The 15,231-nt window shown below is 37.4% G+C and overlaps 2 protein-coding genes and 1 long non-coding RNA gene across 6 annotated transcripts in view; 1 reads left to right on the plus strand and 2 right to left on the minus strand.

Annotated features, from left to right (window-relative positions):
• On the plus strand, positions 1,161 to 2,217 carry LOC109824100 (RING-H2 finger protein ATL73-like). The gene has a single exon (XM_020390622.1). It carries the CDS (start codon positions 1,230 to 1,232, stop codon positions 1,887 to 1,889), a length of 660 nt encoding a protein of 219 aa, XP_020246211.1. The 5' UTR covers positions 1,161 to 1,229; the 3' UTR covers positions 1,890 to 2,217.
• Positions 4,607 to 11,722, minus strand: LOC109824601 (cytochrome b-c1 complex subunit 6-like). Its single transcript, XM_020391232.1, has 5 exons — positions 11,581 to 11,722; positions 11,403 to 11,437; positions 9,716 to 9,800; positions 5,170 to 5,259; positions 4,607 to 5,026 (listed from the first exon to the last, which is right to left on the minus strand). Coding segments are annotated over exons 2-5 (210 nt in total). The 5' UTR covers positions 11,405 to 11,437; positions 11,581 to 11,722; the 3' UTR covers positions 4,607 to 4,993.
• Positions 13,816 to 15,231, minus strand: part of LOC109824459 — a 7,376-nt gene continuing 5,960 nt past the window's right edge. For 2 of the 4 annotated variants that reach the window (XR_002242649.1, XR_002242650.1), the window contains one exon: positions 13,816 to 14,309. This is a non-coding gene — a long non-coding RNA (uncharacterized LOC109824459). The remainder of the gene's footprint in view (positions 14,310 to 15,231) is intronic. The other 2 variants (XR_002242648.1, XR_002242647.1) reach the window with 2 other exon arrangements.

The following is a 15,231-nucleotide window of genomic DNA, read 5'->3' on the forward strand; positions in this document are numbered from 1 at the left end:
AATGGTTAAAGTGAGTTAACCCTCCATAATTTGCCAAACATAAAAAATATAGGAGGGTTAAACTAACCCTTCTAGAGGGATTAAAATGAGTTAACCCCTCAAAATAAGGGGTTTACTAATACTCCTATTTAGAATGATTAAGAGTTAACCCTTCTAATTATAAAGAAAATAGTCAAAATCATTGTTATTCCCAAACACTAAAACCCCTTCTAATTATAAAGAAAATAGTCAAAATCATTGTTATTCCCAAACACTAAAACTGATCACAATGGCTTAAATAAAACTTATTTAATTGATTAATAATTTAGTCATTCAGATTATCGAATAGACTAAGTACATTAATCCTTCTCTTTAACCCCTCTTCCTTAACCCTTTACCAAACGAGACCTTAGTTAATTTCTAATATCTCAAACGGGATGAATAGGTTCATCTACCTTTCCTTCTCGGGTGTTCTCCTCTATCCAAATAGGCCCTAAAGACACAGGCACGTGAGTTGAGTTTATGGCTAAAAATCGATATTATTCCTGAAATTAATTAGTTAGGCTTCTTTCTAACCGTATAGACAAAAAATTAAATATTCTAATGGTGTTGAGGTTTTAACGATAATTATATATAGTAGAGAAAAATAGGAATAAAATTTTGATCATAACTAGCTAGGGGGAAAAATATTATGACATTCTCATTTATCTGCTTTCTTTTATAAATATCTTGCTCATATTTCCAAGTTTGATTCTATCTATTCCTTTCTCAGAAGAAATTTACTTAATTTTTCATTCGTTCGCATGTCTATTATAAAAACAGAAACTACTGATCAAAGCACTAATGGTGTCATGCAAGATATATGTCTACTGATGCATGTGATCTATCGAATAGACATGAAAGCAAACAATAATGGATACGTGACATATTTGTTTTCATCTTCCAAAATCTTTTATATTGCTCCTAGGATTCTCTCTCATAATATATAGCCCATCTAAAACTATACCTTGAGCTCTAAAGCCCTGATAAGCCAATGAGCACCTACCCAAATTGCAAAGTGCACTCATTTTTGGTGGACCCCCTTACAACTTTAATAATCTCAATTCACATCTTAATTAGCCGTAATTATCTTAATAATAATAATAATAATCTCCAAAAGCCCAATGCCCAACTCCCTCTATAAATGCTCCCTTCAAACACCTCGCCAAGAATTACTCACTCAAAACCCTCAACAACAATCATTCAACAAAATGTCATCCACAAGTACTCCCTTTCTCCTCACTCAAGTTTACTCGAGGAGGCTTTTGTTACGCACCCCGATATATGAACCGGGTACGAACCCGAACACACCGGTACCCGGCCCGGTCTTATCGGATCCGGGCACACCCGAAGCCAATACTCCCCCGAACAGCCTCGACGCCAACGTCGTCATGATCCTGGCCGTGCTTCTCTGCGCCTTAATCTGCGCCCTTGGTCTCAATTCGATCGTCAGGTGTGCTCTCCGGTGCTCTAGTCGGGTAGGGCTCGAACCCGAACCGGGTCACGCGATCCGTCTAGCGACGGCGGGCGTAAGGAGGAAAGCGCTTCGGGCGATACCCATTATGGCTTACTCGCCCGAATTGAAATTACACGGGTCGGGTTCGGAGTGTGCGATTTGCTTATCGGATCTCGTAACGGGCGAACGGATCCGGGTGTTGCCCAAATGCAGTCACGCGTTTCATGTGAAGTGCATTGATAGGTGGCTGATGACTCGGCCGTCGTGTCCCACGTGTAGGCAGTGCTTGTTCACGTCGGCGGAGAAGAGTTCGGGTTGTGCGGATGCGGGTCGAAGTGGGTCGGGTGCGGTTCATTCGATTGTTGTGCCTCTGGAACCCGAAGGGTTTGTACACAATTATAGGGAGTCAAGTTAAGTGAACAGTGTTGTACATAGTTTTGAACTAGCCTGTTTGGTTCCTTTTTTTAAAAAACGGGCAGTGGCTACAGTACCGCGGAATTGAGTGGTCTGGTTGGGCCGGCAAGTACAGTAATGGAAGGCTAATTCCTTACTTTTTGCCAACTCAGCTACAATACCGCGTACATTTTAACGAACCAAACAAAGGAGTTGGTTGTAATACCGTAGCACCTGACACCTAAGTATTCGAACCCCAAAAAAATGGCAACCACAGTTAGTCAACGAGTGAAAGATGTCAGATGGATCTTACTTCTTACATGAAATGAAATGCAAGTGTAAATTGTGAATGCGTTTTGGAACTTCTAAGCAATTTTGTTTTGTGTGTTTTCCCCCTTGCTTTTTTAACTACTTGAGTCACCATTTTAGTTTTTATCATAGTATATGTAAATTCAATGTAGCAACCAGATTTTACCCAATAGGAGATTTGAGGACTTCTAACGTTCAAGAGTGCAATAACAAAAAGGATTCCCAAGCTAAAGTAAGGGGCACATTTCTTTGCAAGCTCATCATACTACATAGATGTTCATGATGGTATTAAATACTAATAAATCGTAATATATAGGATTCTTCTTTTTTCCCCCCTTCTCTTCATATTAGTTCTTTCCTTATAATCAAGGTTTTCTCGTACTGCCTCTCTCATCCTTGGCGAGTTCATTCACTCGCACTATTAATGCTTGTTCCCCTAACTAGGGTCTTAAAACAATAATTTGTTAACAACATTCATCGTCCTCAGCACGAAATCATCACCAAAATCTCAACAGTCTCAGATCTGAATAGCCTAGGGATTAGTTTTTTTTTTTTACCTCAAATCGGAGCGCGGTCGAGTTTGTTAGATTTCTCTCCAATTTCAGCTATCTCTGAGCTGAAATTGATTTCTGTAAAATGTCACTCTTTTCTATACTTTATAGAAAACTTTTCTATAAATTGTTTTTAGAACCAAACACAGTTTTCAGAAATAGTGGAAAAAGTTTTATTTATAGATTTAGGGGCTGTTTGTTTCCTTTTTTTTGAGAGGGAAAGATAGGAAAAGCCTGCCAAAAGTCTGCCAAAAGTGCAGCTTTTGGCAGGCTTTCCACCCAAATCGCCTCTTTTAGAGGCGATTTGGGTGGAAAGCCTGCCATAGAGGAGATTTGGGTGGAAAGCCTGCCAAAAGCTGCACTTTTGGCAGGCTTTCCCCACCTTTTCCTCTCAAAAAAAGGAAACAAACAGCCCCTTAACACTATCGGTCAATTTCCTTAAAGTTTTGTATAAAACTAGTGAACCAAACACCCCCTTCATTTTAGTTCTTTCCTTATAATGAAGGTTTTCTCTTACTGCCTCTCTCATCCTTGGTGTGTTCATCCACTCACACTATGCGCCTACAAGCGAACCTTAATACAAAATAAATCCAAAAAAAAATCATAAACTCGTAAAACAAGGGTTAATTTCATATAGACCCCTGTAGTATTCTTGTTTTGCCATACCCTTAGTGTGTTCATACCCTGAGCTAATTTTTTTTCGACAGTTTTACCTTCGGCGAAAATTTAACCGATGTTGGCCCTGCGTGTTAAGCGAATAGCGAGTCTATATGAGAGTAAGTAAAGGTGTTCCAAAAAAAAAAAAAAAAAATTCCAACGCGTGAAGCCTATCTGGAAAAATGAAATTACGCGGGTAGCAAACTCAAAAACAAACAATACTAAGGGGCCCACGCGCAACTGACCCTTAAAACAAATTGATAAAATTCTCATAAGGAAACAAACAGCCCCTTAACACTATCGGTCAATTTCCTTAAAGTTTTGTATAAAACTAGTGAACCAAACACCCCCTTCATTTTAGTTCTTTCCTTATAATGAAGGTTTTCTCTTACTGCCTCTCTCATCCTTGGTGTGTTCATCCACTCACACTATGCGCCTACAAGCGAACCTTAATACAAAATAAATCCAAAAAAAAATCATAAACTCGTAAAACAAGGGTTAATTTCATATAGACCCCTGTAGTATTCTTGTTTTGCCATACCCTTAGTGTGTTCATACCCTGAGCTAATTTTTTTTCGACAGTTTTACCTTCGGCGAAAATTTAACCGATGTTGGCCCTGCGTGTTAAGCGAATAGCGAGTCTATATGAGAGTAAGTAAAGGTGTTCCAAAAAAAAAAAAAAAAAATTCCAACGCGTGAAGCCTATCTGGAAAAATGAAATTACGCGGGTAGCAAACTCAAAAACAAACAATACTAAGGGGCCCACGCGCAACTGACCCTTAAAACAAATTGATAAAATTCTCATGATAATTCACTTGGATAACCACTCCGAAAAAGATGCTCACTCGAACAGAAGGATTGGGGAGTGACTCGACACGGCGTCGGCTCAAATCTTTTGCGCAGCCGACGTGCCTCATGAACCAAAGAGATTTTCTTTTTTCTCTTTAAAGAGAATCAAAACCAAAAGATTTTTTTTTTTTTTTTTTTTTTTAAAGGGGGACAATAGTGGTTAGAAAAATTTTTTTTTTTTTTTTTTTTTTTTAAAGGGGGACAATAGTGGTTAGGCTCCTTGTGGACTTGAAGAAAAAGTCGACTCCACTCTCTAATCTCTATCCTTTCCTGTTCGACAAAATTGACACCCAAAAGACTTAATGACACGCTCATGTGATATAAGTCTTATATAAAAAGCTCCACATGAATTAGCACACAAATAATGGAAAAGGAAATAAAAGGTTTGCGGCCTTGTACACTAATCATCAGTCAGTGGATGAGAGAGTCTTGTCTCAGAAAAAAAGGGGGGGAAAAAAGGTAACGCATTAATTATTGTGCTTATAATGATGATACAGATAGGATGCAGAACATACAGGCACCCTGAAAAGTTTCATCACAGTATTATTAACTGAATGGTTGTTGGTCTGCCATCAAAGATTGCAGATTATAGCAACAGCTGAGGAATCATCTAGGGAGCAAAAATGAGTTGGCCCAGGACTCGGCCATCATCAAATATGCACACAGTTGTGGCTTACAGTTCACTAAAAGTAGCAATTATTGTCGATGAATCAAGGAGCAGTAGAACTTCACTCGTCAAAAAGGCTGATCTTTGATCGTTTTATTTCAGTTTTTCAAAAAGATTCGGAGCAACCTGCATTCAAAGTGCACCATTTAAAGATTCATTTTTTTATTATTATAGGTCAACACTCGTCGAATATTTCAAAAGATTGCAAGCGACGACTGAAATTAAGACTGAAATAATAGGTGCAATAAGATTTGAAGAGATGTACTCACGCATTTGTCAATGCATGACCAATAATCAAAATATTGACCAGTACAGTGCTTGTTCCCGGTTTCATCGTCTTTGATCCTCTTAACACATTCCTGTACATAATGATATTATTTCAGCATCACGGTACCCAAGATTTAACTAAAGATTTTTTGATTAAAAAACAGAATATGAACAAGAAAAGTGAGACAACACTTGTTTGCTATTTTACTTTCGTAAATCAAAATGCCAGGATTGCGTATAATACCTACTTCACCGCCAAATTATTTTCTTACGAACAAGATAACAACGTGATGGGTGAAAAAATAGATTTGTTTTTGTGTTTCCTCTTGCACCATCATGTGTTTACTCATCCATATTATTTAACCACCATGTAATTCCGTGAAGATTATATGCTTAAGAAATGGTAGAGTTCATTAACAAATTTGTCATGCCTGCAACTTAACGTCACTGTGCACCAAATACTATGGGCTAGTAGAAGGTTCAAAATGATTTGCAAGGATATAAGCTTCATAGAAGTTAGTAATCTCATTGTTTATAGAAGAGCAAGGGTCATAACATTATAAGAACTGCATTCTCTCTTTCTCATAGATTTCTTTTGTTTTTCCTTTTTTTATTTAAGAAAATGAGATGAAAAACAGGCTATTTGGACAATTACTGCAGCATTGTTGATGGAGCTGCAATAGGCCGAGTTAGTCATACCCTGCTGCATTTGGTCACAGCTTTTGAGTTTCAAAAATGCATTTCAAGATTCAACTTCAATCCTACCCTTGAGTGTCCTGCTCTAGGCCACCTACCTCTGGGCATATATCATATCTATTCCCTTTCCTATTTCCCCTTCCTTCTATGTTTTTCCTTTACACCTTCATCTTTCTTTTCCCTTCTTCTGACTCCCTTTTCTTTCTATTCACCGTTTTTCTAGTTCACTAACTCTTGGCTTCTTTTTCTATTGTCCAAGGGTTCCTTTTTGTCTTTTCTTCTATGTTTCTAATTATTTATTTATGTTTTAATCTTTTATTTAATTTAAATCTAAACTATTCATTTATTTATATGTGTGTGAGTGAGGAGGGGGGAGTGGAGTGGGGGGAGTGGGGAGTGGGGAGTGGAGTGTGGGTCGGGTGGTGGGTAGTGGGTAGGATAGTGTTGTTGCTTGGGGGAAGAGATGCCTTCAGTAAAGGCCTCAAAATTTGCAAAACAGGATTAAGATCACAGGGCATATGTCAATCTCCATAAAGACAACAAAACTAAATGCTAAGCAATTGGAGTTTTCAGGCTCTACAAATAGCGACTAGGAAAGAAATCCCTTGCGTGTAGAGTTTGTAGTGTGAGGAAAGAAATGATAGTAGTTCCTGAGTAAATAAGGAAAAAGAACAAGATGGAATGATGATAAGGACATCAGATAAGTACGAGAAGTAAATATCAAAGAGACATGGAGTTGAGATGGTAAGGAATTAGAGAGGAAGGGAAAGCACATATTCAAGTGAAGTGGTACCTTAGAAAAAGATTATAAGATCTGAACCGAACAGATCTATATTTATGTGTAGTTCCCTTAAAGGGCCAACTAACATTGAGAAATAGTCTAGGAGTTGGGAAGATGTGAATGTTGCAATGAGGCTTATGAATTGTTAATGGTAAACAGAGGCGAAGAGTATGCTAGTAGAAGCCTCATTGTCCTCCTCCTATCAACTGAATCAGATGATTCAACCAAGGGTCATGATAAAATTTTGCAAGATTTATTAGAGAATGGTCGTCGGGATGAAAATTGCCAAATAGTCTTATTTTGCTTGGTTAATTGGTTGCTATTTTGTTGGATAGACTCAAAATTTACCTTTTATTATTACTCTGAATTATGGATACCCGAGCACATAATGAATTTTCCTTTACATGTTGGAAGTGAGAACAACTTGTCATAAGAATCTCCGAGGATGTATTTATTAATATATCCCATGCTTCTTTATTCTTATTGTTGTTAGTCTGCTCTAAAATCAATGAGAGACATGTTCTTATTTATGTTTCTTCTATTATTTATGTTCTTTGACATCCTTTTATGTACTAACATTTTAGAACGAGAAGTTCATTGCAATGGCATTCTTGTTATGAGCTTTCAACTTGCTGAAAAGAAAGAAAGAAAGGGAGGGGGAAAACTTTGCATAGGCTTGTTTACCACTTAAGTAACCAGCTAATTAACCATATTCACTTAGTTTTTCCGAGTTTAAAACTCTGATATGAAGCCCAAGAAGTTTTGGTCAAGGAAATGACAATGGCTAGACACCAAAATGAAGCCCTCAAGATTACATAATGACTTGAATTCTTCTTACTATAAAAACATGATATGAAAGAGAAGCACACAAAAAGGGCTGTAAAGGTGGACTGTCTACCAATTTCATAGTGAGGATGTTTGTTGTGTGTGTGTGTGTGGGGGGGGGGGAGCAGTCCACTCATGTACCAACTTCAATATAAACTAAGGCTATGCTTGGGAACCGTGGTGTTTGTTGTGTTTTCGTTTTCTTTTTGCTAGAAAATAAATGAAACGTGTTTAGGAATCCAGCCGTTTTTTTTTTAGGCTAAAGCACAGTAGGCCCAAAGGGCCAAACCACAACGCTATTCTAAAAACACCAAGAAGGTGTTTTCAGAAAAGCGTTTAGTTTTTACCCTTTAACCATCATGAGCCCCCAAACAATGTCATAAAAAGTGGTCTAGACGGACGCCTAGGTGTCCGCCTAGGCTTAGGCAGAGCTTCGGCCGCCTAAAAATGGCCGAAGGCGGCCGCTATCTCCACCTAGCGCACTGCCTGAGGCTTTTGGAAAAAAACAGAACTCAAGACCATAACCATAATGACTAATAGCTAACCCTATCTCACATCACTCTCTGCTATATTGCTCCGCGCACACAGCTCGCCTTCCCTATTTCTCTCTCGCTCACTCCCCCCCCCTCTCCTTCATTGGTCTCTCCCTCTGCTCTCTGCTCTAAACTCTCTCCCCCGCCTTCCCGCTATCTCGCCTCTTGCTGCGCTAAATCACTCTCGTTGCAGCGCCGGTTCGCCATATCTCCCTCTCTGACCTTTCGTCTCCCTCTCCTAAGTCCCCCTTCTCCCGTCGGTCCTCTCTCACCGCTCCTTTCTCCCGCCAGTCTTCTCCCACCGTTCAGGTAAAATTTTCAATTTTTTTAATTTATAAACTATTTTTTAACTTATTTACTGTTTTAGGTAAAATTTTCACTTATAAACTGTTTTTAAATTTAAATAGTTAATCTTCTTCAATTTGGTTTAATTAAGTTAATTGTAGTTTAATCTTGTTCAATTTTGGTTTAATTTTGTTCAATTTTAGTTTAATCTTGTTCAATTTTAGTTAATCTTAGTTCAATTTTAGTATTTATGCATGGTTGATTATGAATTTAATCTTGTTATTTATGTTTTTTTGTAATTTTATATGAACTTAATACATATTTTTATGAATTATTATAATTAAATAAATTAAAAAATAGGTAAACGCTTAGGTGCTAAGCCCCGGCTCAAACGCTTAGTCCGACTAGCGCCTTCTATAACATTAGCCCCATAACTACACCTTCCCACCATCGCCTCCGCATCATGAATGTTGCCCCCATTTTCATCTTTAACATCGTGGCGTTGTTGTGGCATTCGTCGACGATGTCACCGGAGCAGGACTCGAGGACTCGAGCGACATGGACGCCTTTAGTATGTGATTCATAGTAAACTCTAGAGCTAAAGAGGGTGAGAGCTAGATTGAAATCGAGATATAGAAAAGAATTGAGGTTAATTGAGAGGTTGTAGAAAGAATTTGAGGTCAATTGAGAGGTTGAGAGAGTGAATTTGAATTAGGGTTTGTTGCTTACCTCGAGAAAAGACATTTGGGGATTTAATGATCAGCGATTTTTGGGTTGATGGAGATGATGAAAGAGATGAGCATTAAAATTGACGGTGGTGGTTTTCCTTAGGTATTCTCTTTCTCTCCTCAATACTTATATCTTTCCCTCTCAGTTACTTTCTCTTCTCCTCGATCTCTCCTCCATTTGCACAAATTTATTGTAATTTTGGCCTAATTTGTGTCAATCTTATTTTGCCCTAAGTTTTTTCTTTTCTGTAATTTGTTCCAAACTTCTCAAAATTTTGTTGGGCAATGATTATGAATTTTAATTCTTTTTTCCCCTTTTTCTAATTTTTCTTTAATTTTATAAATTTTCTCCAATGGAATTGTCAACGGAGCCGACAGTGTTGTTGGAGCCGGTGGTGTTTTTGAGGTGGTGTTTTTGAGGTGGTGTTTTTGAAGCTGGCAGTGTCACGAAGGCAGTAGAGATGACATCAGTGGCCGTAAGTTTGGAAGTAGTGCTTGATGGTATTTGGAAAATAGTTTTGGAGGAAACATCATGATGTTTCCAAAACAGGTTTGGAGAAAAACACAACACCCGGTGTTTTTATATAAAAACAAAACAAAACATTAAAAACACCATGCTAACCAAAGAGACCCTAAGGTTACAACAATCAAGAACAGTAAATAGAGAGAGAAGCTCTCATTAAGAAAACCAACACATTACCTTGTATTCATATAAAGCTTTTACACATCTTGGTTGGCAACGGTCTTCAAGGTACCTCTTCGGGTCCACAAGCTCTTCGTCAGCCCTAAAATGTAAGATACAGATTGAATCACGGCCAAAGCACATAAAAAAATGTTGTATCTATGCTTATAAAATTACAGGTAAAGCACATAAATATCTGTAGTTAACAGCCGACCGCTCTACCACTGAGCTACTGAGGAAGAACTCCCTCAAGGAAGCCGACTCTCGTTCTTTGGACCAGTCTTTAGATTTGTCTTTATTGATACCAGTATAGGGGATTCAGAAGTTTTGACTTACAATTTGGAACAGATGCATTAGTACATGGAATAAGTTAATTTGGTCATGCGCTTTTTATCGTTGACTTAATCTTTCATGTTTTCAATATAATACTGTCAGGTTAATTTTTGATACTTCTAGATCTTAAATCTCCACCTATATTAGTTATTGGAATGAATAATGCTCTGCATTAGTTGTTATCAGCTAATAATGGTGGTGTGGTTGGTTACGCTTAACATCTTGTATGATACAACTAATGTGTATTGTCATCTGAAACTTCAAATCTTTGTCATGATAAATTGATCTTCTCCAAGAAAATTCACATGTAATATTTCCAAGTGGAGCAAGTTGTCTTTAACTAGGGGATAAAGCTGATAAGTATTCGTTCTTCATGTTTCCTATGAGTAATTATTGTATAGGATTTGCTTGGTTTATTGACAGGAATATAAGCAAATCACCACATTTACTCCTCATTTAGCAGAATCTCATTTGAATGCTTCATCGTACGATTTTACCTGTTTACTAGTACTAGTATGATATATCCTCTTCAAATAAATTATGTACTGACAGATGAGCTGACCAAAAAGATTTTTAACAATTGAATATATATATTTCACAACTTCCTTTTGCCCTCTTAAACGCAACCCCCACCCCCCCCCCACCCCACCCCACCCCCCCCCCCCAAAAAAAAAACACGGGAAAAAACTTAAACACCGTAGAAAGGATTATTTCTTTTTTCTACACTTTAGATCAACCCAAAAGATTTATCATATCGGCCGTTCTTAAACCTGTCAAAGGAGGTGAAATATGGAACACAATTAAAGTTGAGAGAATTCAGCAAAAAAGCTGAAGTTTTTATGACACGTTGCCAGCTTTAGCACGAACAGATTATGAGGCGGTGGTAAAGAGCTTAACCGAGCAGTAAGATGATGATGCAAATTGTTAGAACACCCATGAGGTGCAAAACTAACAAAGACCCGAATCAAATCACGGTTACCAATCTACTAGCGACTAGAGAGCACATAAATTATTAAAAACAACGTGCACAAGAGTAATGAAGCAGTAGGAACTCCCTTGGGCAAAAAAAAAATGATGTAGCTCAGAACTATGGAACTCCCGTACAACGACAACAAACTTGGGAGGAAAAAAAAACCATTGATCAAACAAAGCAACGCATTTCTAATCATACTGCTAATCCTCACATGAGCTTCTAATCATTTTCTTCTATACTTTATTCAAATCGATTTAAACTCATCAATTGATAACTGAGATTGGCAATTGCGCCAAAAATGACAACTTTATTACAAACGTTCAGGATTCAGAATTAAGCGCATCCGAATTAAAAGCATAAGAAACTACAGTCAGATCTAAGAGATAGGATTAAACTCACATCTAGATCACCACCGAGCCTCGCAACGAAAACTCCTTCAGCGTGAAAAAAGAAAAGAAAAGAAAAGAAAATGTCGTTAGGGTTTTCGTGGATCGAATTTCGAAAATTAACGTAATAAAAACCTAGATCTAAACAAAAAAATTCGATAAAATCGATGAGAAGCGTGTGAAGAAATTACTTATTTTCCTCCCGTCGAGCTGCTGAATGATCCGGAGTAGGAGATGATGATTGAGATCCAGAAATTTGATCTTTCGATTTATGGGTTCAACTTGGCGGAGTTCGACCAGAAGATTCTGGGCTAAACTAAATGGGCCTACATGTTGGAACTCGAAGAAAAAGTCAACCTTTCATTGAACGCCAGATTCTATAAACTTAAAAGCCCAATTAAGGCCTATGATTAAGCCCAGTCACAATATATCAAGATAGTTAAAGCATTTAATTGCGATTTGTGATAACATGTTTTAGGCTAGGAAAATAATTATTATATTACAAGCTCACATACAATTTTTGTACTATCACTCACGAATATCTGGGGCTCTTTCTTGAAAATTGTCCAGAAAATTTATGAGTCGTTATGAACCCTACTTTTCTAGTTGTGGGAGTGCAAAAGTATTATAAATTTTATGGTACAATCATTGCTGCTCTTTAAGCTAGTTATAGAATTAAATGAAGGTAAATGAGGAATGTAATAAATTTCAAAAAACGCAATAAAATAATTTAGTTATTGAATTTGTAATTATGTACTCCCGTCATTCATATAAGCCACTCTTTAATCAAAACATTTTATTCATCAGAGCTCGCTATTTCTCCCCGCAATTGTGCGACAAACTCGAATTTTATTTTGTAACTTTGTTAGTTTATTTCTCTTTTTTTTCTTTGTCACCCTCGAGTGTTAGTATAAGATCGCATCAGCACAAAGAAAACATTCCATTTCCTTCATCTGAAATTATTAGATTTGTTGTTTGGTTTCGTGTTCGATAAAAGAAAACTATTAATTGGAACTAGTTTAGTTCATTTAACAAGTTAAAAATTCATAACATCACTTTATCTGCAGAACTTCATAACATGACCTTATGACTTCCTTTTATCACATAATAACGCCCTCGATTCGTTAGCTATTAGATAGATGGCTAAGACCTGCTCATGTCACGGTTACGATCGCATGCCAAAATACTATTATCGGATTTCGCTTAGGGTCTCCTCCACTACATCAAAACTCGAAAGTTATGTTGAAGCCCTTCAGTTGCCCCAAAACTTCAGAGCTGTGGGGAAGATTGTGGGTTATAATTTTATAATCTAGCATGGCCTTGGTGGTCGAGCACCTTTTCATGGGCCAGTTATCTGGACCATTTGGCACAGCACTATTTTTTAAGGGTTAATTGCGGATAGGCCCCCCGTAGTTCTGTTGTTGCAGATAGACCACTTGAGTGAAAATATTTCAACTCTTTCACCTTGAGGAGGTCTGTTTTTGAAAAATAATAATTTCTTTCTCTTGTAAGAGTCAATGAAAAAATTACAGTGTTCTATCTGCAACAGTAGAACTGCAAGGGGACTATCTAAAGTCTAAGTCGAATGTGTGTCCCTTGGAATTTTTAACTTCAGTTGCTCCAGTGCGCATATACTACAGAGAATTAGCAGTGGGCGCAATGCTAGCCTACGACATGACCAACCGTGTGTGACCTTCGATCACGCGGCGGCGAGGTTACTCGAGGAGCTCCGAAGCCATGCAGACAAGAACATCGTCATCGTGCTCATTGGCAGCAAGTCTGACATTGGAACTCTGCGTGCAGTTCCGACTGAGGATGCTCAAGAATTGGCTGAGAATTGAAAGAGAATATCTTCTCTATGGAGACTTCTGCGCTTGATGCTGCCAATGTCGAGACTGCGTTACTCACTGCACTTTACTGAGATTTATCGGATCGTAAGCAAGAAATCTCTTGTTTGCGATGAATATAGTCGTTTCTGGGCAAGAGCCGCCTCCCGAGTCATCGTGTAGTTGTCGAATATTCTGTTTGTTTGTTGATTCAGGTTAAGTTTGAGTTGGGATTTTGCCTCCCGGAGAAAAGTTCTGAGTAGGGGGTTGGCACCTGTAACTAAGGATCACGTATTACAAATGAACACGCGTACATACATGCTCCTGTCCAGAAAGCTGAAAATAGTAAATATTACCTAGATATACTTTTCTATTTGTTGTAATCACAAAGCTTATAGAAACTGGACAAGTTCTTTAAAAAAAACCTACCATCTTCAACAATACAATGGTAAACTTTTTTTTTTAGAAAATATACAATGGTAAACTAATACACATACAACATACACTAGTACAAAACAGGACAGTCCAAACGGTTATTACAACCGTTTGGACAAGTAGAAATAGCCCAAACGAAATATTACCTAGATATACTTTTCTATTTGTTGTAATCACAAAGCTTATAGAAACTGGACAAGTTCTTTATAAAAAAAAACCTACCATCTTCAACAATACAATGGTAAACTAATACCCATACAACATACTTCCACCCTAAGCTATACAGAAGGAAACCTGTATATACAAACACTAACAAAATAACAAAAAACTGGACAAAGTTGAACAAAAACCTCTTCAATAAGGTAAACCAAGTCATATTTGAACAATGTTCAGAGAGAACCATTGCAGAGTCGCCATTGCTGTTTTCATGAGTCGGATACGGCTCATATACATTGTATGATTTCATAGGAGGTGGAAGCGATCCCCGAGTGCCTCTCTATCGATGGTATGAAGTTGTCCTCACTATGTGACCATGTATTAGCTTTCTTCAAGAATATAGTCGTCAAGTCTTCGTTTTCTTAATTATCCTTCTAAATTCCAGTTTCAGCAAGTTTTAGTGTACTTCGACTTTCTATCATACAAGGATTTCTCTGTTGAGGCTGAGAAAACCAAGAACGTATACACACAAATTTGAAGAAGCATTAGAAAACCAATATATGATCCAAAGAACTTCTGAAATAAATTTAACTCATTTACTATATACAATAGAATAACCTTATGAAACAATGTCATCAATAAGTTTAAGGAGCATTAAAACCAATTAGTTATTCAAAGAACTTCTAAATAAACTTAACTCATATACAACGAACATAACAAAATTCTAGAATAATCTTAAGACAAATTAACCTTATTTTTGGGTTATATGTGGATCACTGACAAAAGATCTTCTGGAAATAAAAAATAAAAAGGAAATGAAGACAGTAAGTTGCTAATCCCCACCACCTCATAGGCATATCCCATTATATATACGACTTGTGTTGGGGAATTTTAAATCAAAAAATGCTTCAGTCATAAAGACTCTTTGTGTACCTCATATACCTTCAGTTGCATTAAATTGTCCTTGATTCATTTATTAGCTCTTAGCCCCCTCAATTTCATGAGTAAGAGGGGTGTTAATTGCAACGTATCTTTCAGAAAAATAACATTTCAGAGAATAAGTGGAGGGGGCTTTAGAACAACTGAAGGTATATCTTTTTTCTTTGTTTTTAAGTTTTTGTTTTTGTTTTGTTTTTTTTGTTTTTTTTGTGTGTGTGTGTGTGGGGGGGGGGGGGGGGGGGGGGGGGGGGGCGGGGGTGCAAATAAAACACAAAGAGAAAGCAATACACTAGAGATGTACTTGCAAGTAACCCCATCTCGTAAGAGGTGATTAGTGCTAACAAATGAGTAGAGAGATCATAATCACCAAAGATGAGGAAGATTATCAGCAGTTTATCCTATTCAGATCAATTTCTTATACCATCTCATATAAAACGCTCCACATAAATTAGCCGCAAATAATGAAACAGAAAAGAAAAGGTCTGC

The sequence above is a fragment of the Asparagus officinalis genome, chromosome 9 (assembly GCF_001876935.1).
Source record: "Asparagus officinalis chromosome 9, Aspof.V1, whole genome shotgun sequence".
In the NCBI taxonomy this organism is placed as follows: Eukaryota; Viridiplantae; Streptophyta; class Magnoliopsida; order Asparagales; family Asparagaceae; genus Asparagus; species Asparagus officinalis.

Excerpts from the sequence above, each read along its gene's own strand:
- LOC109824100 (XM_020390622.1), top strand. The coding sequence starts at position 1,230 with ATGTCATCCACAAGTACTCCCTTTCTCCTCACTCAAGTTTACTCGAGG.
- LOC109824601 (XM_020391232.1), bottom strand. Across the intron at positions 5,260-9,715 it reads AAGCTTTATATGAATACAAG|GAATGTGTTAAGAGGATCAA; the intron begins GTAATGTGTTGG and ends CATTATGTACAG. Across the intron at positions 5,027-5,169 it reads GGTCATGCATTGACAAATGC|GTTGCTCCGAATCTTTTTGA; the intron begins GTGAGTACATCT and ends CTTTGAATGCAG.